Here is a 27,443-nt window from a genome sequence, read left to right as displayed (position 1 = left end):
TCATATTAATGGTATATTCATATTTTATATATTTTATTTATATATTAGTTTATATTTACTTTAATTATCCAGTGTGCAGTGTGTTGTGTTTTTTCCTCCTCCAGTTTTTACTATACTACCTCCAGATATTTGCTGAACTAGCAAGAAAAAGTAGATTGCTACTGATTCAGTGAACATGGTGCATGTGAAGAATTTATTAAAACTGATGTCAGTAAAATACAGCTTCCCTTTAATTCGTGAAAAAAGCAAAGCAACACAATCCCACCTTTTTGTGCATACAAAACAATAATTTATTTTCTCTCATTTGCCATGTTTGCAACCATCTTGCTATTTCATGAAATGTCATTATTTCAGTACAAACAAATAACGAAAGAAAATTACACATTTCCTTTTTAACTGAAGTGACCTTTCCTTGCCGATAAGTCAGAATGGAGCATTAAATACCCTTTAAAGGAGTTGTGTAGGCAAAAATAAAAAATAAAAAGCACTCCAGGAGATCGTGGAGGTTAATATTATGATCAGAGATTAGTACCCATACTGTTTACATTGCTCTCCACAACTATCAGACTCTGGACTCGCATACTGCTTGCCTTGCCGCAGGCAATGGTACAACGTAACACAATTACAGGGAAGAGAAGGCTGTAGGAAGATATGGGAGTCCATGGAGAGAAGTATATAAGACAGAAGAAAACAGTAAGCAGCTTGTTCATTCTGAGTTTGACTCTGTGACACTTACTTCAGCAAAGATGCATAATTTGCTGTGTAAAGAAAAAATATATAAATTTTTATTTTTATTTTGCCAGGACTCAGATAAATTCACAAATAAACCTGCATTTAACCTCTCACAACCCCTTTAAATATCATTCTGAACATATCAAAAACATTGTAAAAAACAGTATTATTATATAAGAACTGATACATAATTGGCTTTTTCTGTAGACTGCTGGCTTACATCATGGTATCCTGTTATTGTAGATAATGATAAATAGAAAGGCAGGTTATATAAAAACACAACAGCAAAGTAATATCACAAAATACAGTTTAATAAAATATATTTTTTTATATTGGCAGTTGCTTCTGTGTTTTTAAGCAAGAAAGCTTGCGTTTATTTATGAGTGAAGATTAAAAGTTATTACATGTGTAATAAAGAACTATTTGGCAATCACATTAAATAACTGTAGAGAATGGCGGACATATAAATTGTATATTGCAAAATGTCTATACCAAAGGGTGAGAGAAAGATTTTTGTACTCACTGTAAAATCCTTTACATGGGAGTCCATTGATGGACTTTCTTTCATCCTCAGGTTTTATAGCTGCCTGCGGGAGGCAAACGAAAAAACTGCAGGCCTTCCCAGGATAACCCATCCCTACTACCATCATGCCTGTTTGTGCCAATGCAGCCTAGAGAGTATGACTATAAACGCAGAAGGGTGGGATCTGTGTGCCTCAATTGACTTCAACAAAAGTCGTTTACGCGAGTACAAAAATAATTGTTTTTAACGCATCTGTTGAGGGACACAGGATGTCATTCACCTTAAGGACATTCAAAAGAAGTCCAACAAAGAGCCGCCTGAAGAACCTTATGCCCCAAAATGGTATCAGATGAAACCGCAACATCCACCTGGTAGAACTTGTGATAATGAGAAGAACCAGGTGACAGCCTTGCAAGTCTGGGAAGCAGCTACTTTATTCCAAAAAGACCAAAAAAGATCACAGTAGTAGAGTGTGCCTTGGCAAGAAAAGGAAAGAACGTGATCCTTGAGACCATAAGCCTGAATGATGGTCTGCCTGAGCCACCTAGAGATGGTGGAATTCGATTCCAGATCACCCTTATGGGGTACATCTGAGATTAAAAGGGAATCAGTCTTCTAAAGGAAGCAGTAACTGAGCTATAACTCTCACATTTGAAAGCAAAATATGGAGGGAAATCTCCTTTTGCTGAACTGGAGCCATACAGAGGGCATAAAAGAAATGTATCAGTTGAGGTTAAAGGCAGAAATTACACAAGGCAAGGAGGAAGTCTAGGGCCTCAATACCATCTTGTCTCTTTGCAAATCAAGAAAAGATTATTTGCAGGATAGGCCACCAGTTCCGACAACTGACCCACAGAGGTGATGGCTGTAAGGAATACTTCCTTGTGGGTGACAGTAGAGAGAGGAATTACTCTAATGGCAATTTCTAAAGTGCAAATAGAACCAGATTCACATCCCATAGGGTCACAGTACAACAAATAGGAGGAGCTACATGGGAAACTCCCTGTACAAAAGGTCTTAATCAAGGAGTCAGAGGACAGTAGTCTGAAAGAATATCGAAAGGACAGACATCTGGCCATTGATGGTGATTAGAGTCAAATGCTTGTCTACACCGAGCTGCAGGAAAGAGGATTTGTTCCATGGAGAAGACCCTAGGGTGGAGGCCAAAGGAAGTATGCCTTCCACGACCAATGATAAACCTTGAAGGAAATAGCTTTCCTAGACTACAAAAGTGATGTAATGTATTGCTGTGACAGACCCAACAGCAATAGGGGCTTTTGGAGGGGATTGCATGGTAGCCTCTTGCCTACTGACTATGGGCCCTGGCTTTTGAGGGGGCTCTATTCTTGGGAGGTGTGTGCCTGGGACCCTTGGAGCGGTCTTCCTTTGGATTCATGTCCATGTCTCCCCAAAACACACAGACTCTGGGAACTGGAAGACCCAGATACATATTTGGGGTCTTTAGGCCCAAACCAGCATTGACTGCCTCAACCCCCCTTCTAGACTCAGAGTAAATGTTAATATAATCAGCTCAAATCAACCTGATGCTGGGTTTATCTGCTATAGTCTGTTTATTAAGGTGTTATGTGTTTATTGTTAAGTATGTCTCTCCTAATGTGTGCCTCCTAGGTGTGCACCCCCATTGTTAATTGAGTCACCTATTGTTTCTGTCTTTCTGCTCATCTCCTGGAGATGTGATTAATCATGTGTCAACATTACCTTGTTATCAAACCATTGTGGGATGTTTATGTTGTTTATGCTTATGATAATTTGTAATGTACTTTGTGTATCCAGGGTTGTGGGCTTGTTGCCAGACAGTCTGGGCACCTAGGCTTGTTTAATTGACTAGATGTTAAATAGCTTACTGTTCAATTAGCTTAATGTTTGTTTATATTCCTTAGCTATGTTATTATATTCCTGTTTATAGTTTGCATTGTTAGGGTAATGTGATCAGGCCCTACCTGATCTTGCATGTTATAGATGCTGTGTGAGTTTTCTCTAAAGCCAGTTCCAGTTTGCACCTAAACGAATGTCGTCTAGTCCTTTGGGGCTCAACTATAATACTTGGTTCCAGGAGGAAGCTGTATATTTGCAAAAACAACCAAGCTGGGTGCCGAACGTCCCAACACATTTGCATTGTATTTGTATTACATTTTTGAACAAAAACTGTACTGATTAAATGAAAATTGTACGATCTGGTTTCATACGAGAAAAAATTCTGTGTTTGTCCCTTTGGATAATTTCAGATGAACTGTTATGATAAGCTCTTGAAAGCTGTCTACCAACGATCAGATTATCATACGTCAAAAGTGGTATTTTGCATATACAATTTTCTGATCTTGTGTATTAGGCTTTAGACGTGAGCTCCCCCAGTCTAGAACTTCAACCAAAGTGTCCTATGCATGTATACTCTCAGGTGACCCATATGAGAGATTAGCAGGGAAGCCTCCACAGATCATCACAACCTATGCAACTGAGGTGCTCGGACCAACCTTGCTTATTCACAAAGTGAGACCTCTTAGAAAGGACAAGCACTGAAGTAATGTCCGTGGCTCTGAACCTCTAAAGCACTCTTCAGCTAATTTCAACCAGAACTGAGTTTGGAAATCTCCCTATGTGAAATTTAGGCCACTCAAGGTCACTTCCAGGTTATCCTTGCAATGTCTAATCCAGAATCCTGAAAATAGGATGCCCACCCACCTAGGACAATAGCCCAAAACTGAGGCATGCTGGTAGTAGGAGTGGTTATTCTGGACTGGCCTACGTTTTTTTGTTTTCCAGTATCCAGTCGTAGGTTGTAGTAAACCCCAAGCATGATAGATTTTCTGTGTCCCTCAATGGAAGAGAAAGAAATTAAATTATTTATTTAGCAAAAAGCAATGTTCTTGCAAAGAAACCAATTTGAATTCCTCTTTCAGTGATTTTCAACAAACTTAAATCTGATTCGTTTTTTAGGGTTAGTGCACTCTGTACATCACTGCTGTCTGCATCATCTTACTGAAGAAGAGCTCCAAGAAAAATTTATAACACATCCTTTAAATCACTTACCTTTTCCTTTCATCTTTATTTCAGCTGCTGTACACACCTCAAAGCTCTCACTATATTAAACTGCCACATGTCAGTTGAATGCTTCAATCAGGCTTTCATTGGGAGTGCCTGCTAAGTTGATGGGTGGGAAGGAGAGGTAAACAGGTGGACTTACAGGAGCAAGCATGGAAGGAAACCTGAGCTAAGAGCGAAACACGGGGGCTGCCAGTTATGACCTCCCGCTAAAAAAAATGCCAGATCACTTAGCTTTCATGCTTATTCTCTTAGCCCCTGTACACACGGTCAGAGATTTCGACAACCAAATCCGTCGGATTTTGTCCGTCGGATCTTGTCCGAAACTGTTGCATACACACGGTCGGACTAAGTTGTCGAAAAATCCAATCATTCAGAACGTGATGACGTAATTTCGTTACGACGGGACTACGTTCAGGCTAGTACCCAATAGCTTTGATGTAGGAATTTGATCTGAGCATGCGTGGCACTTGGTCCAATCAAAATTCTCTACACATGATCGGAGTATGTCCGATCGGACCAGTTGGTCGGGAAATATTTCCAACATGTTGGAAAATTGGGTCCGATGGATATTCAGTCGGATGCATACCACACACAGTCGGATTATCCGACAACACGGTCCGATAGGACACATTCCGACGGATTCTCCGACCGTGTGTACAAGGGCTAAGACTTGGAAGAAGAACCTAATCTGCGTGCCACCCTTGGATCAGTAAGCTAGCATTTTTATGCAATGGTAGCCCAAGTGTTCCCTGAAGCATAGGTCAACATCTTGCTATTTAGTTACCAATAAAAGCTAATAGGAGGCTGATGCAGTAGCAATAAGTCAGCATCACTTACAATTCTTTTGACAAAACTTCCCTTCTGTGTGTTTTTTAAACTGTGGTAAATGGTCTAGCTGGAGCTGCCCTTTGATTAAGCCTATTATAAGCATATTGGCCAATTTGATTAGAACAATTTGGTAGCTTTTACCTAATCAAATAGGCAGCTAATTTATATGATTAAAGGGATTGTAAACCCGCATTATATGCATTAGGGTGAAAAACCTCCTGTCATGTACCAGATCCCCCCTTACACTTACCTGAACTCTGTCTTTCTCTGGCCGGGAACGAGCACACCAGCTCTAGCTGATATCTCGTGTCCTGATTGATAGCAGCGCAGCCATTGGCTCCCGCTGCTTGCAATCAAATCCAATGACACGGACGCAGACACAGGACTAGGGAATTCACCCGCCCGGGTGTCCACAAAAGAGATCACTTCTCCATGTGGAGCGTAGCTACCAGCGCCGATGAGGGACCCCAGAAGTGGAGGATCGGGGCCACTCTGTGCAAAACAAACTGCACAGTGGAAGTAAATATGACATTTAGTAACCCTTTAAACCAGCCTTTCCCAACCTTTTCAACACAGAGGAACCCTTGAAATAACTTTCTGGTCTCAGGGAACCCCGGCTAGAAATTTCTATATCTACAACTCATTATACATCTGTGTGATGGTCAGTGAGAAGAATGCTCCTTATACGTGTGGTCATTGGGAAGAATTACCCAATTGCAGATAGATAAAAAAAATCAGTGGTGCCACTGGGAACTTAACTGAGAGGCAGAAATTGCTCACCACTCAAGGAACCCTAAGCAACCTCTGGAGGAACCCTAGGGTGCCATGGAACCCTGGTTGAGAAACCATGGGTTAAACGTTTTTGACAGCCACTTAATATCCATTTTGGTTATTGGGGAATATAATGGAAAATAAGGCTGTATGATGACCATATATATAGGAGACATGGGGTGTCTGAGTGAATGTTGGCTATATGTCTGTAAGTAGAAATAGTAGGCTGCTTGCTTGACAATGCACATACAGAATGCATAGGATGAAACAAAAGGAATACGAGCAGCCTATTCTGTTTGGAGGGGTAATGCCTGTCCCCAAAATAATGTTTTTTTTTACCAGTAGTGGCCCTTGGTTTGCCTTTATCTGGCCCTTGGGGCACTATTCCACCAATTGGCACCATTGATGGGGCACTATTCCACCAAATGACACCATTGATGGGGCACTATTTAACTGACACCATCGATGAGGCTCCATTTCACCAACTGACAACATCGATGGGGCACTATTCCTCCCACTGACACCATCAATGAGCACTACGCCACCAACTGACACCATTGATGGGGCACTATTTTTCCCATTTATACCAGCAATAGGGAACTAATCATTCTATTCAAACCTATGATGGGGCATTGTTTACCCACTGATGCCAGGGAATTTTCTGCTCCTACTGGTCACAGTCTGGCTCCCTGAAGTCAGAAGGACATTAAACTGGCCCTCTGCTTAGGAAGTTTGGAGACCCCTGTTCTATACAATGACAATATTTATAACGTTGGAATGATTATTAATGGTTCCAGAACAGCCAATACATTTTGGGGCCCTGGATCCTCTACAACAGGACTCATTGACAGCTTTGTTTACCACTATCCTGTATGGCATTTTCAGGTTCCTTATTTGCAATCTCAGTATTATCCCTTCTGTTTCAGCCCCAAGTTACTTTTACTCACAGCACTGATGAAGTGGAAGCAGACCCCCAAAATGCATTGGCTCTTGTGAAACCTTCAACAAAAATTCCAACTGTATAATGATTGCATTGTTAGCCCTTGTACACACAGTCGGACATTTTGACAACCAAATCCGTTGTCAGAAAATCCGATTGTACTTAACGTGATGACGTTATTTCGTTAGGACGGGACTACGTTCAGGCTAGTAGCTAATAGCGTTGGTCTAGGAATTTGATCTGACCATGTGTGGCACTTTGTCCGATCGAAATTCTCTACACATGATCGGATCATGTTGTCGGAGAATTTTATAGCCCAGCTGGAAAACTTGGTCCGTCGGATACTGCGATGGAAACAGTCCGATGGAGCCCACATACTGTCGGATTATCCGACAACACGGTCCTATCGGACATTGTCCATCGGAATGTCCGACCGTGTGTACAAGGGCTTATACAGCATTGTCTTGTACACAGGTACTGCCCTTCCTGATGTAGTGGAGTGCTCACATTGCTTTTGTTTCACCTGGTGACTGTATATATATATATATATCAGTGTATGTGGCTGTTGTAAGACCACTTCCATTGACTGAGGAGTGCCCAGGCACCAAACCCCAAGATTCTATTCACTTTGGGCAAATCGGTTAAAGGGCAAATCTTCTAAATGGTCTGCCTTCTCTTTCTTGGGATACTGACTGAATCTTGGGGGATTTGGGCAATTTTAGATCCCTCTGCTATGTTGGGTACTCAAGGCATTAGCTGCAAGTAGTTGTAATTGTCTCAGAAGCAGCAGTGAGGTTTTGTGCAATTTTGACACCGAGTTGTAAGATTAGGTATGTAAAAAAGCCAAAACTATTAACACAGTGACTGTAATTATCTTATATTTACAAAAAGAAAAAAATATTTGCCACATTTAACGAGGCGCGGGAATTCTACCGCAATGGTAGTTTGATATTTACAAAAGAAGAGAAGAAAAGTTTGGAGTTCTATGTTTTATACAGTTGTGACGGAGAGTAGCGAGTTGTACACTCGCGTTCCATCCGGAGATTTTGCACCGTGGGTTAACAGTTCTTGAATTGTCATCCAGTTGTCAAAAATCTTTTTATTGCGTTTCTTCATCATCTTTTTGTGGCTGAGGTCGATGATGCTGACCTCCTTGTTATCCTCTGCAGTCTGTTTCTCTTTTAAGCAATCCAACCTGCTCTGGATCATGAACTCTTTCCGTTTTCTCTGTTCTGAGGCTTTCCTAATGTGCTGTTTGCGTTCTTCCTTGCTCCAGTAACGTCCCATTTTCATTTCGCTAATGGCGTCATCATCTGTCGTCATTCCGCTCCTCTCTTCCTTGATCTTAATGGCTCTCTCTCTTAACAACTTATCTCGAACTGGTCTTTTTGTGATGTAGCGGGTCCCGTCACTACGTACTTTCACTTTCCATTCCATCCTTGGCTCCGTGGCATTCTGAAGATCTTTACACATGCTGACCAAGCTCATCTGGCTTTGAGCATACTCAACTGCTGATTTTTGCTGGATTAGCTGCATGTAACTCTGATAGTGCTGTGCGTGGGCAGGGATGTGGGCGTGCTTGTAAGGTGAATGGCGTAAAGGTGGCGCAAAAGAACTGGACTGCTTTTCAGAGGAGCTTTGACTTTTGCCAAGTTCAGCAACTTTTTTGTCTCTGACGTCCACTGCCTTGTTTGAGTCTGAGTCCTTGGCGGTTTGGAGATATCTGGCGGGGCTAGACTCGCGGCTTTCTCCGCTTGATCTTACATTCTTCTGTGATGCATTGTAAGGAATGCTACTGGCTGCTCCCTCTGGACAGCTGTTAAGAGCATCAGCCGTCCTGCGCAGCGAGTTGTCGGGGGAAATTTCCAAAGTCAAAGGGGTGCTACGGCAGCTTTCCCCAGTGTTGTAGGCACTTGAGCTGTCCTTGTCTGACTTCTCTGGCAACTCTGTGATATCGGAAAGCTCGTGCCGACGCACGTCGATGCTAGTGTTGTAATTACGGAAGCCGCTGTTGTGCAGCATCCAGGATTCTCTGTACTGCTCCTTTAGTTGCTGCATCTTATGAGCACGGACTATGTTCAAACACTCAAGCTCAATGCTGTGTAGCTCCTCATTTAGCATTTCCAGTTCACGGTCTACGCTCTCCTGGTCACTGGGGTTCGTCTCCATTGTGCTGGTTTGGTAATATCGACTCCTCTGGTTGGCACTTTGGACCTGGCACTTCAGTTCGAGAAGTTTTCGGAATCTCTCACACTCATCCATGGGGATGCCCAGGAAGTCTGCATCTGTACAGTCGGCAGATATAAAGGACTCATTGCTGAACTGCATATCTCCGCTGCCCAGAGTGTCTTGACTGTACATGAGCTTCTTCTGACTCTCCAGTGTGTTTGATGACGTGGTGTGATCATCTGCAATGTTCTCCTGCTCTGAGCTTTCATCGTTCCGGGTGCTTTCGTCCGTACGCCCAACGCCACTGTCCTTCTCTAACTGGTTGGACAAAATGGTTGCAGTGTCTGTGGTTCCATCGTCTTCTTCAATTTTTTTCTAGAAATTCAGACATGGCAAAGCAAATATTTTATTAAGGACAACAACTGAAGGCATATTTACATAAAAAGCAACAGACACCATAAGCATTATATAAAAAACACAAACAAACTGTGCAAAGTATCCATTACATTACCTCAAGCCTCCACTTAAAGTACATATAAATCTCCTAATGGGGAAGTTCACCTTTTCACATGTCTTGGCATAATCAATGTAGTGGGGGACCTTCTTCAATGGGTTTGTTTATTCTGGGGGCTATCTGAAGACTGTGTGTGATTGCATGGCTCTTCCCCTTGGGGGGTCAGTATGTTGTGATTTGCTGTTGGAGGGAGTTTTGTATTAGTGTCTCTCTGTTTTTTTGCAGTATGTAGCCCTATTAGGGTTAGGAGGGCACCCCTCTTCTCACCCCCTCTTTTTTCTCCCTCCATTTCTTTGTCCCCCTCCCCCCCTTTTTTTGCTGTTCTTTGCTTTTTCTTTTCTTTATTCCCTTTTTTCTTACTTTTCTTTTGTTTACAATATGTGAGCATATATTTGTGGATGCCCTCCTAGCATGCCAATACATTATTTTTATTTTTGCTATCTACTTTAGAGACTACGATAGGACATTACGTAATTAATTTCCCTTCTTGAATGGTTCAATGTCCGGCACTCTGCCCCCTGCATATTTGTTGGTTGGGGCAGTTTTCACCTTCTGTCGAGGTGTCCATATCTGAGCTGCAGCAACTGAATAATCCTTATGTAATCTTACAGTCGGTGAGCATCTGGGTTTTATTGTTTGGCATATCCACTTGTTTTGTGTGGAGATAGGTACATGATGCTATAATTATGCACCATTAATTACTTTGTTAAAATAATGATGATTTTTTTTAGATGGAGATCAAAAGTTCCCTGAGGAAGCAGAGTTAATATGCGAAACGTGTTGGACATGATCACCAGAAATTTCCATCGATCAATCTCTAATTATTGATAATCATGCTGTGCCCCACATCCTAGTGGGATCATTTTAACATTTATATGGTAGTGTTAAGACCTATTGTTTATTAATTGTATCCATTTTTGTAATAAAGTGAAAGTGATTTTATATTAGTGTCTAATGTTTTGCCTCACTGACAAATACACATCGTTAAAACCCCTTCACACTGGAGGCGATTTTCTGGCGCTAAAGGGCTAAAAATACCACCTGTTAAGCGCCTCCCCTGCAGCCCCAGTGTGAAAGCCTGAGTGCTTTTACACTGGAGCGGTGCGCTGGCAGGATGTTAAAAAAAAGTCCTGCAAGCAGCATCTTTGGGATGGGGGAGGAGAGCTGTATGTGGCAGAAGCACCTGCAAAGTGCTTTGGCAGTGGCGCTTTTAGGGCGCATTTAACCCTTTCTTTACTTTTAGGGCGCTTTTAACCCCCCGCTAGTGCTGCTAAAACGACGGTGAGAAGCACTTCTTCCTTCTGGGACACCTTACCCAAAGGTGCTTGTGTCCTTTATTCAACAATCATACTTCATATTCCCATCGCACACATTCCTGGATGAGCTCTCACATGCCTGACGAAGGGGTCCTGCGTGACTCTGAAATGTTGCACTCTCCTTGTGTTGTGATCATGCAATAAATTCTCAGTTTGGACGCTTTTTATGTAGTTCCATGGTGTGCTGGCAAATATCTTCATTGTGACTTTATTCAACAATAGCTCGTCTATTAGCATTGAAAATGGCCAACAATTACTATAGTCCCATAGAAAGCAAACGGGTTTGCCTCAAAGTGTGGGATTTTTAGGCTCTGTGCCAGGTTTGCTGAACACGGGCAAATTTGCTCATCCTTAGACAATATGTATTAGGATCTCTATCCTCTAATCTCTGAACGTTACTATCTCCTCTCCAGCTGTCAGTCCAGTTATCTTAAAAGCATCCAGCTAAAACAATGAAAATATATGGTCCTCTCCCCCTGTAAGCCTTTTATGTGATGCTCTGACAAATAGCCCCTGCTAGTCCTAACCTCATATATTCATTAAACTGGCTGGTTAGTTTAATCCATTTAATGGGAGGCGGGAATGGCGCTACAAGATATGACAAGAGCTGGTGACAGAGTACAGTGCAGAATCGCATTACCTGCTCAAGCATGCTGGCTGTAAATTGCATTGCCTGGTGGTGCTGTTCCTCCAGCATATCCATGTGCAGATCATCCAGAAAATCATTTCTGTCATCGTCCATCCATCCTTCATCCAGCTGTGCACCGGGGAAAAAAAAGATGATATCACAGATCTGTCAAAGAAACAATACCAATAACACCCCCCCCCCCCCCCCCCTTCCTGTCTGCCCTCCACCCTCCTTAATGAACTGCCCTACAGATAGCTGTAAAGTGATTAATATTTTATCTTGTTTGTGTGCTAAAGATATAGATTGCTTGTAGGAATAATACAAATGCAAAAACACAACAGCACCAATGGTAAGACAGAGCTTATTAGTCCTGCCAATTACTTTTTATACAGGATACAGCCCTACATACACTAAGAATCAGCCATAGAGCCTGGCAACTGCCATTTTCAAGCGTTCAGTGGGGGTAGCAACATCTTTCTCAGATATGGAGGCTTCGCTTAAAGGGCAAGTTCACCTTTTCACAAAAAATTAAAAGGTGAACTAACTCCAAATATCCTGGTCAACCCCTCCAGACCCTGCTACACATGTCGGCTATGATGCCCTGCGCTGCCGAGATGGAAAAACAGACATTGATAGTAAAACAGATGAGTGAAAAGTTCTATAATTTGGCAGAAAAGGCCCAAAAAATTCCGTATTGTTATTTTGTAGAAAATGTATCTATGATAAATAACCTTTTTTTGTGAAAATTATCTTTTTGGGGGGTCTCTAACTTAAAGCAGAGTTCCGGCCAAATTAATTTTATTTTTTTAAATGGATCCGAGCATTATTCATAAAAAAAAAAAAAAAAAAAAAAAAAAAGATTATACATGGTTAATTGTGGATCTCTCTAAACTATAAATTTACTACTTACAATTTTCTCCCTCCTGTTGTGGCCCTTGCCATCATGATTGTGGGCATCTGAAGCCCAATCGATCTCTCTTCCTGGATAAGACTTGGAGAGGTGCATGCTGGGTAACCAGCATGCACCTCTCGACCTCGCGCATGCGCGATTCACCGGTGGCCGTAGCGCCACTTGTTTCTAAAGTTGCCATAACAATGTGTGGCAACGGGAGGTCCTGTTCCATTGTTATGGCAACATAGATAAACTCTGCACAGAGCTTCCTGTTCAATGACAAGCTGAAGCATAGTAAACATAGGGCAGCAGAAGGAAAGGGGACCTGTACAGGAGGGGGTGATCAGTGTGACAGAATTTACTGGAACTGATCTCCTGTAGTTACCCCTTGTTTCATCTGAAAGTCGGCAGGGGGGAGAGAAGGAGAAGCCAGCTTTCAGCTGCGGTAGGGAGAACTACAGGGGATCAGCTCCAGTAAATGCCACCCCCACTGCACTGATCACCCCCTTCTGTGCAGGTTTCCTTTCTCTGCTGCCTGGGCCCCCCCATTGAACTAATGAGGCTCAGGCCCCATACTGGTACCCCTTTATTGGAGGCCCTGGATACGAATGCAACTGTATTCATTGATACATCATTAAATGCTTTTTTTAATGCAGAATTTTACTTGGTATCTGACTCTTGCATTGCCTGTATAGTAGAGTGTAGAATGGGAAAGGGAGAAAGAGCACAGGGAGCCAATCAGGTGTGCTATTTCTCCTATCTAAACATTAAAATCCTCCCTTGTGTGGACATCCAAAATCCTGAGAACGCTGATGGGCTCCACCATCTTGGAAGTGATGTCAGCAGACCCAGCAGACCCAGAGCTGTCACTCAAGTGATGCTCTGCAGTATTCTACTTCGTGCCTCACACAGCAGCTACATATTATACTGTATAATGCAAAAGAAAAACACTCTAAGCATTTACAATACTAGAGATACTATTACCCTGTGGTCAAAGCTCACTAGTGTGATTTTTATCCCTGGATCTGTGGGCAACTACTCCACCTCTTCATGGTCACCCTAAAGATGTCTAGGCTGCAAAATAAGTATATATACTACCTACACTCTTTTTTTCCAAATCCTTTATTTTAGAAGAAAGAGGAGCTCTAATTGGTCACAGATGATCACATAAAGGAAATCAGGCACTATACCTGCAATTCTGGTCTTGCTACTAGTAAGAAAACATTTTTTGCGTCTTCGCTTGTAAGGAGAGCCACAGCTTCTTCATGGTTGTGAACATCAATGCCGTTAATCTTAAAAATGGAAACAAATAAAGTACTTTTGAGTAAATTATATTTTTAAGCGTCACAAATAGACTTGGAGATGTTGGCAAGTTGGAAGTCTATACTGGAATAAAAATGGGTCCATTCTTCTGGACAAACTTTGACATATCTTCATATCATAATTAAGCCAATAACAGAAGAGGGTAAGACAATTCCAGCCTAATACTGGGAATAATGACAACGGAGTATCACATGGTACTACCACTACTGGTCCATTTTGCCCATGTTTACAATGCAGAGGACTATGGGAAATAATACAAGGGTAGCCATGATGGATCATCAATTATTTCCTCCTGCAGTAGAGCAAATGCTGTGAATGCTACTTTTTGAAAAATAGTAATAAAATCTGATGTTGGAGCCTTGTCCCACTTAAAAAGCTGAACTTTGTATTGACTTATCAAAAAATAAATAAAAAATGTACTTCATATCTCCTTATAGATTCATGAACAAGTTATGGCCGAGGCTGTCATTGTTTAGCTGACTTCCTAGCTGGGATAATTTGTCATTAATTTGACGTTAAATACCAGGGTTATGGCCATAGCTAGATGCCATAACCTCAGTATCATTTTTTCCCGCAGGCGCCAGTCTTTCAGATAAAAGTGGTCCGATCAGTGTATTCGCAGCTGGATCCTTTTTATAAGTGGAGGGGTTGTCCATTCCCCCTGCCCCTCCACCACCACTTTCCTGTGGTTCCCGGTTTTACCTGGGAGATCAGTAGCTCTGGGAACTGATCTGGCGCTGGTGGCATCTGGGCACAGAGATGAGTGGAGGAAAGATAACCTCTGCTCATCCCTGTGACTTAGGAGGACCGTAGCGATATCATGACATCACTTTTGGTTCCAGTCCCATGTAAACAAGGCCATTTTTTTAAGCAAAAGATCAAAATGTATTTTTTTTTTTGGATCTTTTGCTTTTAAGAGTAGAGGAGAGATTTGGGGTTTTAGACCCCAGATGTCTCCAAAAGGCTACATTCACACTGAAAGAGCTGGGCATTGGGCGCTTTACCATTGTTTTAGCGGTGCTTTTCGGACCCTAGCAGGGTGCTTTTAACCCCTACTAGCAGCCGAAGAAAGGGTTAAAAGTGCCCGTGTTGCAGCCCTGCCCATTAATTTCAATGGGCAGGGCGTTTTAGGAGCGGTGTATACACTGCTCCCAAACCGCCCCAAAGATGCTGCTTGCAGGACTTTACAAAACGTCCCGCAAATGCACCACCCCAGTGTGAATAGTCACACTAAAATTAATGGGGAGGTGGTTTTCAGGCATTCGTTAGAGGCTATTTCTAGTGCTAAAACGCCTGAAAACCACCTCGGTGTGAAAGCAGCCTAAAGAGGACCCATCATAATGTCTTGTTATCGTAAGGGATGTTTACGTTCCTTGTGATAGCAATAAAAGTGATCAAAGTTTTTTTTATTTTTTTTTTAAAGGACAGTGTAAAAATGTAAACATTTCAGTAAAATAAATAAAAAAAAATTTTTTTTTCAAGCGCCCCCGTCCTCGCACGCAGTGGTGAACGCATATGTAGGTCACGCCCACATATGTAAATGTTGTTCACACCACACACCTGAAGTATCGATGCGAACGTCTGAGCGAGAGCAATATTCCAGCACTAGACCCCCTCTAACTCTAAACTGGTAGACTGTAGAAATTTTTAAAGAATCACCTATGGAGATTTCTAGGTACTGTAGTTTGGTGCCATTTCATGAACACGCGCAATTTTGAAGCATGACATGTTAGGTATCTATATTTACTCGGGATAACATCTTTTGTATTTAAAAAAAATTGAGTATATATTGTGTTTTATTTTTTATTTATTACAATGTATTTTTTCCAAAACAATTGCTTTGAAAAAAAATGCAGAGCAAAAAAGTGTGACTTAAAAAATTGCAATTCTCTAGGGTCTCTTCTAAAAATATATATATATATATATATATAATGTTTGGGGGTTCTAAGTAATTGTCTAGCAAAGAATACAGATTTTTAGTTGTAAACAAGTGTCAGAAAAAGGCCTGCTCAGCAAGTGGCTAGAATACTGCCTCCAGAGCTGGTGTGAAAAAGGTTTTAAATGGCTGATTACTTGGCAACACAAATCCAACAATAATAGTTTCACTTTTCCATACAAAATTGTGTTCTTACTGCACATATAACAATTTATCTTTCATTCTTACCTGTATTATACGATCTCCCTCCCTGATCCTCCCGTCTTTAGCGGCAATACTGTTCGGGTCAATCTGAAATGCAAGTGCGAATAATATGAGCTTAAGTGGAGCTCCTTACTATAAGCCATGTGTCTATTATAGAGTGGCATTGCCAACCCAGGTGTGCAGCAAAGAAAAACAGTGGAAAAAGTCAAAGTAATCCTTTTCCAAGAGAAATAAGTGGACCTGAAGCTGCTGATGTCTTTCTGAAAATGCTTCTCCTGCCATCAGCCATTTGATGGCTTTGGTTGGGAACACAGGCATCGGTGACCTTTATCATTCATGGCATGCTTTTTTGGGAAACTGTTAAAGCGGTTGTAAACCCTTATATATACCAAAAGAAGTCACTGGCCTCAGGTAATACACAGAGATTAAAAAAATCCTCATACATAAGTTATACCTGTTTATCTGCTACTCTCTCCTCTACAGCTGTTCAAACACAGAGTTTACATTCAGCTTCAGAAGGAGTAGAGGGAACAGACACACCCCTCTATATTGTCTCATAGGGAAACATGCACAACTGAGGCTGTCAATCACCTACTGTGTGTGTGTGTGTGGGGGGGGGGGGGTTGGGCTGTCTCTCAGCATTGCTTGGTGTCAACATAGATGGCCAGAAGTGACTTATGGAGACAGCAAAGGAATAAGAGGGGGGGGGGGACAGAACTCACACTATGTGCTTTGGATTGAAGTACACACTATAAAACTGGGGTCGGCAAACCGTTGATTGCGGGAAGCCGACAGGTAAGTCACAATCAGGGCTGTGCTGATGCTTCCCCCAGACTCTGCCACTCTCCTTTTATTAGCAGAGCGGAGTGAGAGGCAAAACTGCTGGATGGAGGGCGGGAGAATGGGAGCTGCTTTGGTTAAATTTACAAGTTAACCAGAAGGTGATTGGTTGCTAGGCGGTCCTAGCAACCAATCATCAGCTTGTTAACATGAAATATTAACTCTGGCAGCTCCCGCTCCTGCCCTCCATCTGTTCTGATGTACAGTCAGTGTAACAAAGGAGAGAGCTACCTACACACGGCTGTGTGTTTTGAAGGGGTCAAATGTCACTTCTTGGGGGGGGGGGGTGCAGAGGAAAAAGCTATAGAGGAGGGGCAGAGGACACTACTGGCTGGGGGGACGCAGAGGACAGTGCTATGCAGGGGGACAGAGGACACTACTTTGGGAGGGTGGGGTGTAGAGGACACTGCTATGGGGGGGGGAAGCAGAGGAACACTACTGTGGAGGGGGGGTGCAGAGGACACTGCTATGGGGGGGGGAAGGGGACACTACTGTGTAGAGGAGGCAGAGGGGCAGAGAAAACTACAGTGGGGGGAGGGGGGCAGAGGTGCCTGCTGGGGGGCAAAGGACATTATTGTGTGTGTGTGGTGGTGGTAGAGCATAAGACACTACCATGTAGGAGGGTATAGGGCTCTACTGTGTGTGTGTGTGTGGGCGGGGGGCAGAGGACACTACTGTCTGGGGGGGGAGGTTGCAGAAGAAAATGCAATTTAGGGGGACAGAGGACACTACTATGGGGGGCAAAAGTCATTGCTGGGGGGGCACAGGACACTATTGTTGGGGGGGGGGACGGTAGACGTTTCCATGTGGGAGGGCATAGGACGCTACTGTGTGTGGGTGGCAGAGGATACTACAGTGGGGGAGGGGGGCTGAGGTCACTGCTGGGGGGCACAGGACATTATTGTGTGTGTGTGTGGTGGTGGTGGGGCAGAAGATATTACCATGTGGGAGGGTATAGGGTGCTACTGTGTGTGTGTGGGGGGGCCACCAGGAGCAGAGGACACTACTGTCTGGGGGGGGGGTGCAGAAGAAAGTGCTATGCAGGGGGGACAGAGGACTTTGGGGGGGCAGAGGTCATTGCTGGGGGGGCACGAGACACCATCGTTGGGGGGGGGGCAGGAGACATTTCCATGTGGGAGGGCATAGGACGCTACTGTGTGTGTGTAGCAGAGGACACTACAGTGAGAGGCAGAGTACCCCCCCCCCCTACTCCCACCCCCGGAGATCTTTGATTTCCTCCATGATGTCCAGGTAGATCTACTCTCTGAAAGGACCTACCTTCTATAGAGGGATATGCTTTGTTCATATATCATTTTAGGTTTACAACCACTTTAAATCGATTGTACAAAATCTGCAGGTTTTTGAGAATTAAATTCCAGAATGGTCATCCTGGGCCCATGATTGTCACCTAGTAAGAGGCATTAAAAATAGGGACAATAGAAGAGCCACAAATGATTGCATTAAAACTTTGATACTGCAAAACTGGTACCCTTATTTTTGAACTATGAAGAAATTCAAGAGCAGGTTGGTTAAATACAAAGTAAATCACATGAATAATGTCAAGACATCTTACCTCGGTGACATAAATCCCCATGTCATCTTCATCATCCGTCCTGTAGCAAACCGTCAGCCCCAGCTTATCCTGGCTGTTTAATCTGTACAAGTTTATTTCCTGAACAGAGAAATACAAGATGGCCCCTCGTGAGTGACAACGATAATGAACAGGAGATTTCCTCCAACCCCACAATTACATTTCATTCCCGTGATGTATACCAGCTTTCTTTTCACCTCCCTCAGAAAGGGCCCCGGTTAACTCAGAGTGATTTTACAACAACGTGATCAATAACACGCAGCCTGGACCTATTTGTCAATACTAAGCCATTTTCAAAAAAGGGAAAAATAGTGTTATTGATTTTTTTTTTCTTTTTTGCAGGAAATGTCTCATGATGTCAGGGCGGTGAAAACACAAATGTTTGAACACCCCGTAATATCATATGTCATCCGCTTCTGGCATGAGAACTACTAACTGTAATGGAAAGCTAACAAAATGAAATTGATAATGAATTGAGGGATGTTTATTGATAGAATGTAATGAATTCAACTAGAAGTGTCACATCCATTTCAAATATCCTTCTTTTGTCTTAAAATGAAATGAACACTTTAGGCTTTTTATTTAATTGACTGAGCTGTAGTGAATTTTACGTTATCCAAACTTTTCAGTACGAGGGTCACATTGGGGGCACAAACATTTTACAAATATTTTTGGGCCTTAAAATAAATCAGTTTTATAAATGAAAAAAAATCAACTTTAAATGAATGAATATTTTTTACTTGGATTTTTTTTGTAATTAGCATGATATCATTTAGAACAGTGGTCTCCAAACTGCGGTCCAGGGACAAGATGCAGCCTTTGCTTGCATTTATCTGGCCCTTGGGGCACTATTTTCATTCACTGATACCAACATTAGGACATAATTCCCCCCACTGACACCAATGAAAGAGCAAGATTCCTCCCAATGACACCAACGATAGGGCACAATTCTTCCGAACGACACCAATGATGGGATGAAATCCGTCCCACTGATACCAATGTTGGGGCAGAATTCCTCCCAATGACACTAATGTTGGGACGCAATCCCTCCCACTGATACCAATGATGGGGCAGAATTCCTCCCAATGACACCAATGATGTAGCACAATTCCTCCCAATGACCTCATGATGGGCCCCAATGACACCAATAATGGGGCACAATACCTCCCAAAGACACCAATAATTGGTCACAAGCCCTCCTACTGACAGCAATAATGGGGCATTGTTTATTCCCACTGACATAAGGACCCTTTCTCGTCCCAATGACCACAGTCTGGGCCCCCTCAAATCTGAAGGACAGTAAACTGGCCCTTTGTTTAAAAAGTTTGGAGACCCCTAATTTAGAACAAAGAAAAAAACTTCAATAAGGAAACCAAAACAACCCCCAAAAAACTTAGGTCCCCATTTACCCCAGGGTCCCAAACAGTGCCCCCATATATCAAAATGCTTCTAAACTCAACTGTCTACAAATGACTGTAAAGGGCCCTGTGTACAAGTACTGGTAAGATAACATAGAGGAGAGTTTAGGGGCAGCTGAACAAAAACATCTAACTGCTCCTAAACGTCCGTTTACCAGCAGCAGTTTACATGAAACCTTATTCTGAAGGTTCACCTGACCAAACTAACAAGTAGTGTCAATGGAAAGGGAACAAGTGAAGCAAGGAACAAAAATACATGGCCTCTTAATCCATGGACACAGGGGGCACAACCATTTTACCTTGCTTGGCTGCCCATGAACTTTAAAGGGTGGTAGACTATATATAGACCATTTGATGACCCTCCGGCTACACTCTCAGCAAAATACTGAAGGTCCTCCTGAACAAGAAGTTTCTATGGAAAGGGAAAAGAGTGAAGAAGTGAAGTAGGGAGCACAAGAGGACAGAGCAGGGTGAGCAAAAAGTAGAAGAGGGAGAAGCGGAAAGGTGCAGAAGAAAGCAGGAGGTGCAAAAGAGTAGAGCATGAAGTAGGACGCTGAAAAGTGTAAAACAAAAGTGGAAGAGGATTTGAGAAGCAGAAGAGGCCAGAGCAGAAAGTAGAAGAGGGCAGAGTGCAGAAAAGGAAGCAGAAGACAATGGAACAGGAAGAAGAACATGCAACAGTGTGGAGAGGGGAGGAGCAAGAAGAAGGGGAGCAAGAAGCAGAATAGGACGGGAAGCCAGTACCGGTGTATTATTGGGGGAAAACCCCAATGATCACATCCAATGAAGTACTTAGAAACCTAAACCCTATAGGAATGTGTGAATGACATGCTGTTCTGAACGGCAAAACCTGGCAATTTTGGAGCTCACCTGCCCCCTATACATTCCTGTTGACCAGTGAGTCAGCTCATCAAAGTAATAGGCCAACAGAATGTGCAATAGGAGGGCAAATTCAATATTTCCAGGAATCATCAGAACATTGCTCATCGGGGTGTCTGGAATTTATTTACTGCTGACATTATCACTGTAAATAAGGGGAAACATCTTTAATTGAGCCTCAGATAGCAGTAAAAACCTGACAGGTGTTCTAATACTTAAAATTAAAAAAAAGTTATGGCTGTACGTACACTGTACACTGTAACGACAGTCCTACTTTAAGGCCAAGTGGATAGGCCACTTTAACAGTGAAATGAGGAGCTTAACAACTCTCAGCTCTCAGAAATTGGCAATTGTGAGAATTGACCTAACCGTATAGATCATTTTGCAAAAGAAATGGCTAAACAGCTAGCAGTGATCACATTAAACAGGTTATGTCCCCTGTCCCCTCGGGATTAAGAGGCCATGTATTTAGGAGTTGCAGTCAGCCAATTAAGGCAGTGGCACTGACACAATCCTTTCGCTGGGCCAGATGTCAACCCTTCCTCCAGCGCGAGGACATAAGGCGCTGTGATCTTAGCTCGCTAATGGGAGAAACATTAAAATGAGACAGCTGCGCTAGCGGTCAAAGAAACTGCGCTTCTGTCAGTTTTATTTTATTAATTTTTTTTTTAAAGGTGCAACGTACTATAGCAGGAGGGGTTAAGAGAGTAACGTAATACCCTGCCAGCAGGATGAGCAAATGTTAGCTTCCAATCTGTATGCACAGACAACGAGCTGATCGCTCAACGGCAAAGAAAATACCACAATCTGTACTTGTTTGAAACAAAACGGAGATCACTTTCATTGCTGCAACTTCAAATTCACATTTTATATTTTGGACATGTGCAATGAAAAGATCAGAAGGAAAAGCTAGCAATGGATCACAGCCCGTGATTTAATAATACATTCCTATTCTTTGTTGTAGTGCGCTATTTAAAAAAAAAAAAAAGTGCAGTTCAGTAATTATATATAAACCTCCAGAGAATACTGAAAGAGAATGTTAAATGGACTCAAAAGTGTGAATGCCATCAGTGAACGTTGTTTATAACATAATTTTATTAAATTGATATTGGAGCTAGGAGACTCTAATAAATGCACCACCTCCTTTTAATATGACCAAGCATTATATACCCAAAGAGCACAGAATTGGAGTTTTAAGGTGCAGAAAGATCAATCAAGAGCAAAATTTACAAAAAATAGAACATTTTATTACAATATTTTATTACACAGGTATTGTAAAACAATTAATAAAATTTAAGTACAAAAGCGTGATTTGGAAAGGTTGATAGGGGGGCGCTGATTGAACTCGTGAGACCTTGATTGTAAATGAAATTAAAAAAATGTAAAAAAATATTAATAAATAATAAAAAAATATTATGACAACCAGCCTGCCTAATTTTACAACTAAATAAAATATCTGGTGAAAGTATAAAACTATGGTTGACTTAATAAGTGCAAAAGAATGTGAATCTTAACAATATCCACATATATTACAATAACCAATCAAAAGCATGTGCAAAACATTGTGATGTGCTTACCACACCATATGAAATATAATCAATAAAAATTCATATAAAAAAAAAAACTACACTCATTTGAACCCCACCAATGGTGACAATAAATTGGTAAGCACCCCAGCCTACCTATTAAAGCAAAAAAATGTGAATAATTGATAATAATTGTGAACTGGAATATCACATAAAATAAATGCCAATATAGCATAACACCATGAAGCAGGGGCGGACTGACCATTGGGCCACTCGTGCACTGCTTGAGGGCCCCGAGCCACTAGGGGGCCCCATCAGGGTTGCCAGCCTCAGTAAAATCAGGGATAGTATGTAAAAATCTGTGTTTTTTTTTACATCTGTCTCTGAAATGTCCCTTAACGACATCCTTTTGGTCTAAAAATCCCAAGATTATAGCTGCCCCACCTCTCCAGTACCTTCTCAGCCAATAGAAAAATGTCTGTGTATACTGTGTGTACATGTATGTGTATACTGTGTGATTGTATGCTGTGTGTGTGTATACTGTGTGTCCCCATAATCTTGGATTGCCTGGGGGCCCCATAATCTCCTATTGCCCGGGGGCCCCGTGAGTTGTCAGTCCACCCCTGCCGTGAAGACCTATCAAGGTCTATCAATCAGAATAAATATGTAAATCTTAAATTATATGGCATTTACGAATAAACAAAACAATGTAAGTCCATATATATGTGAATCTTGTGCCCGATTTTTCCAAACCATCAATAGGAAACCTTCACCACTTGTGGATATCACCCGAGAAGTGCTCAAAAAACTGTGTGTCAGCTTACCAGATGGAGTTGACCTAATTAATGAAAAAAAAGGTCAAGCAGGCTTTTGCAAGACAATCCTTGCTGTATCGGAGAAATCTGTGGATCAAAAACCCAGACCCCAGCATATGGAGCTCACGGATGGAATATGAAACAAAATGCAGAGGAACCAAAAATAGTGTAATCCCATTTATTTAAAAATGTTAAAAACAAAACAATGCCAAATGGCTGCTTACATAAATCGCGCCATCGCCCGGCACTGAGGCTGAGAAGCGCTGCTTATTTAGATGATGTCCCGCAGCGATACACTGACAAGCGGCGTGCGTTCCACCTACGACGGAGAACAACCACAGGGACCGGATATGATGTAATTGCGTGACCAGAGTACTGCCTCGACGTACGTTTCGTGTGAACACGTCTTCAGGAAGTGTGATTGCCTCTACGTGTTTCACCACGTTTCCTTCTGGAGCTTTTGTAGAACCTTGTTAATTAATATTTGCCACATTTCAGAGTGGTTTTGGTTCCAAATGATCCAATAGAACCATCAAAAGGTTTTATGGGAAACGTCTGTGCCAAAAAAAGAGGAAAAAGAGGCGGGCAATCGCAGCATCTAGTGTTTCAAGGCACTTTAGTGAATCGATCGATCAATATTTCAATCCTTTTCCGCATTACCAGTGTGGATGGCCACACTGGTGTTAGTGAGCCTCTTAACTGCGCAGAAGGATTGAAATATTGATCAATCGATTCACTAAAGTTCCTTGAAACACTAGGTGCTGCTATAGGGCAATGCCTCTTTTTCCTCTTTTTTGGCACAAACATGTTGAGGCAATCACACTTTTGTACCTTGACCACTGGGTCGTTATTGCATTCATTTTATAAGTTGTTTTACAATATCTATGTAATAAAATTTTCTCTTTTTTGTAAATTTTGCTCTTGATTGATCTTTCTGCACCTTAAAGAGGAAGTACCACCATCTTCTTGGTGGGTCTCGCTGCTCCGGCGTTGTTATTTGTCGGAGCCACGATGACGTCACTCCCGTGCATGTGCACGGGAGCCGCCACTCGCGGCATATCGCCGTTAACTGCGGTGCCTGTCTTTCGGCAAATATCTCCTAAACCGTGTAGGTTTAGGAGATATTTCTTGGACCTACAGGTAAGCCTTAATCTGGGCTTACCTGTAGGTCAAAGTGTGTTGTAAGGGTTTACAACCACTTTAAAACTCCAATTCTGTGCTCTTTGGATATATAATGTTTGGCGTTGTTTATAACATCTTCTGCCGGCAAATCAGTCTGCTTTGGAGTACTTTTGAGTCCATGTCACATTTTCCATTTTGCCCAGTCCTGATGGAGGGGGATTGTGTGGCCACCGAAACGCATTGGCTGTCTAGTGCCCTGCTTGTAACAATAAAGACTTTGAACTCCTAGGGGTTTTTCATGTGACACTCTTTGATCTATTAGCCTTGCGGAAATGGAGAAGGCTGTCCCTGTGCATCCTGAATACCACTCAAAGTGTAACCACTTCCACTAGCCACCGTCGTCCACCCGGAATGACGAATGTCCTGCCCAGCCATCATTTGACAGCAGGCTGGACAATCGCCATTCTGGGTGGACGTCGTATGACGTCCTCCCAGAATATGCCCTGCGCACGCCCCATGGGCCACCCTGCGGCGCAATCTGTGACCGCGTGTGTTCACCATAGTTTGTGTATAACTTTCCTACAGACTAAAGAATAAACACTGATTTGGGTTATTTCCACGAAATGTAGCGGAATACAGTTTGGGCTAAATTTATCACAAAAGATTATTTATTTGCAAAATTTTATAACAGAAACAAAAACGGAGAAAACTTTTTTTTTTTAAATGTTTGGTCTTTTTTTGTTTTTTTGGCGAAAAATAAAAAAAAACACACTGGTGATTAAATACCACCAAAAGTACGCTCTATTTGGGTGAAAAAAATGATAAAAATGTTGTTTGCGTACAGTGTTGCATGACCGCGCAATTGTTATTCAAAGTACAACAGAGCTGAAAACTGGCCTGGGCAGGGAGGGGTTAAAAGGGTTAATATTGACATTTGACTAGAGCTTTCCTTTAATAGTGCTCACCATCACATTGCTGGGGCATCCCCCTCTCTTATTATATACTGATTAAAAAAAAAATAGCCTCAGAGCCCTGCAATGCAACAGATGGTGAGGAACTACCAATCAAAGCATTCCTGTGTGCTGGGACTTGTAGTCCCTCAAGATCCATCATTTCTAATCACCGATCTCTTCGAACAGAAGCCACCGTCACCGTATTTAAGATGTCATTCTGCAGCGTACAAAGCGACACACCGCCTGACTGGAGTAAAACATGCTGCGGTGAATAATTTATGAAAACACCGTTTGACAGATGACTAAATTGCTAATCTCCCCTTACCGGCATGTCAGTGATCACTGCTCATGAAGCAAAACAAGGTAAATGTCACTGACATTCCTGTCTGATTTATACAGCTGGGAGACCAAAGTTTTTCTTTCTTTAGAAAGTTTGCTTTGATGGAATTATTATTTCTTTACACGCTTTTCTTGTTTGGTCTAAAAACCACATGATCTTCTTAGGCTCATTCAATGCAAACAGCATTGTGCAAAGAGCAGCAAGACGCAGTAACAAATGCAATTAATTAAAGTAATAATAAAAAATAAAAAAACTAATATTTATATGACAGAAAATACCTTGTTTTTGTTTTTTTTCTTATCAACCCTTCTCCTTGCCTGTCAGCATTTATGTATACTAAGCTGTGCATGCGCAGCTCAGTGTGCGTTTACAGCACAGCCAATGTGCATTTAGGGCACATGTCATGGTAAAGGTTTAGCTCTGCTTTAACCGCAAATTGAAATATAACAGGCTGCTATGAGTTACTGCACTCTGCATGTCATTATTCAACTGCTTTAAAGAGGAGCTATACTAGACCACAAGATAAAAAAATCACAAGATAAAAACAAATTACGCAATAAATCATAAAAAAAACTAAACTTTTGCTACAATATTCTCTTTCAATTGAGATTTCCCCCACGCTATACTTTACTTGTACCACTAGATGTCCTCAGTTTGATAGTTAGAATTATTCAACCCACCTCCTCTGGACCCTTCCCAGCCTGTGACTGGACAGTGAAAGGAGAAACAGCAAAGAAGCGCTATTTCTCCAATGGAGAAAATTAAAAGAAAAAAAAAAGTGAAATTAAATGAAGAGTGCTCTATGAAAGGAGGAGGCGGACCTTTCATCCAACCGCCTATCCTCCATTCATACAGAACTTTTCATTGTGGAAACCTATAGTACGGCTTCTATGAATGAAGGAGGCTGGGTGGAAAGGACAGGCATCATCAGCACTCTGGATGAGTGTGTATGACAGGTCCAAAGGCTTAATGAAGGTATGGGGGGGGGGCACAGAGGAAAATTTCACCCAAGAGAGAAGCTACCAGCACAAGGGACACTACTCATTCAATTCAGGTACCAATATGTGTGCTCATTATTTTTAAAGATACATTTACTTTACGTATATATGTGAATCCTCACCTACTGTGTGTGTGTATATATATATATATATATATATATATATATATACACACACACACACACACACACACACACACACACACACACACACACACACACACACACAGTATCACCTCTCACATTTTTGTACATATTTTATTATTATTTTCATGTGACAACACTGAAGAAATGACACTTTGCTACAATGTAAAGTAGTGAGTGTACAGCTTGTATAACAGTGTAAATTTGCTGTCCCCTCAAAATAACTCAACACACAGCCATTAATGTCTAGACCGCTGGCAACAGAAGTGAGTACATACCTAAGTGAAAATGTCCTAATTGGGCCCAATTAGCCATTTTCCCTCCCCGGTGTCATGTCACTCGTTAGTGTTACAAGGTTTCAGATGTGAATGGGAAGCAGGTGTGTTAAATTTGGTGTTATTGCTCTCACTCTCTCATACTGGTCACTGGAAGTTCAACATGGAACCTCATGGCAAAGAACTCTCTGAGGATCTGAAAAAAAGAATTGTTGCTCTACATAAAGATGGCCTAGGCTATAAGAAGATTGCCAAGACCCTGAAACTGAGCTGCAGCATGGTGGTCAAGACCATACAGTGATTTAACAGGACAGGTTCCACTCAGAACAGGCCTCGTCGTGGTCAACTAAAGAAGCTGAGTGCACGTGCTCAGTGTCATATCCAGAGGTTGTTTTTGGGAAATAGATGTATGAGTGCTGCCAGCATTGCTGCAGAGGTTAAAAGGGTGGGGGGTCAGCCTATCAGTGCTCAGACCATACGCCGCACACTGCATCAAATTGGTCTGCATGGCTGTCGTCCCATAAGGAAGCCTCTTCTAAAGATAATGCACAAGAAATCCCGCAAACCGTTTGCTGAAGACAAGCAGACTTACTGGAACTGGATTACTGGACCATGTCCTGTGGTATGATGAGAAAAAGATAAACGTATTTGGTTCAGATAGTGTGAAGTGTGTGTGGCGGCAACCAGGTGTGGAGTACAAAGAC

The 27,443-nt window shown here is 42.1% G+C and overlaps 1 protein-coding gene across 3 annotated transcripts in view; it reads right to left on the bottom strand.

Annotated features, from left to right (window-relative positions):
* Positions 1-262: 262 nt before the first annotated feature.
* PDZRN3 (PDZ domain containing ring finger 3) overlaps positions 263-27,443 on the bottom strand; it is a 339,591-nt gene continuing 312,410 nt past the window's right edge. For all 3 annotated transcript variants that reach the window (XM_077451823.1, XM_077451824.1, XM_077451825.1), the window contains 5 exons: positions 18,253-18,351; positions 15,864-15,926; positions 13,567-13,668; positions 11,497-11,613; positions 263-9,401 (listed from right to left, as the gene is read on the bottom strand). In XM_077451823.1, coding sequence (XP_077307949.1) covers positions 7,848-9,401; positions 11,497-11,613; positions 13,567-13,668; positions 15,864-15,926; positions 18,253-18,351 — 1,935 coding nt within the window. In that variant the 3' untranslated portion in view covers positions 263-7,847. The remainder of the gene's footprint in view (positions 9,402-11,496; positions 11,614-13,566; positions 13,669-15,863; positions 15,927-18,252; positions 18,352-27,443) is intronic.

Source organism: Lithobates pipiens, unplaced genomic scaffold, assembly GCF_037356315.1.
Source record: "Lithobates pipiens isolate NorthernLeopardFrog02 unplaced genomic scaffold, aLitPip1_a1.2 Scaffold_23, whole genome shotgun sequence".
In the NCBI taxonomy this organism is placed as follows: Eukaryota; Metazoa; Chordata; class Amphibia; order Anura; family Ranidae; genus Lithobates; species Lithobates pipiens.
This window is presented reverse-complemented; position numbering and strand designations above follow the sequence as displayed.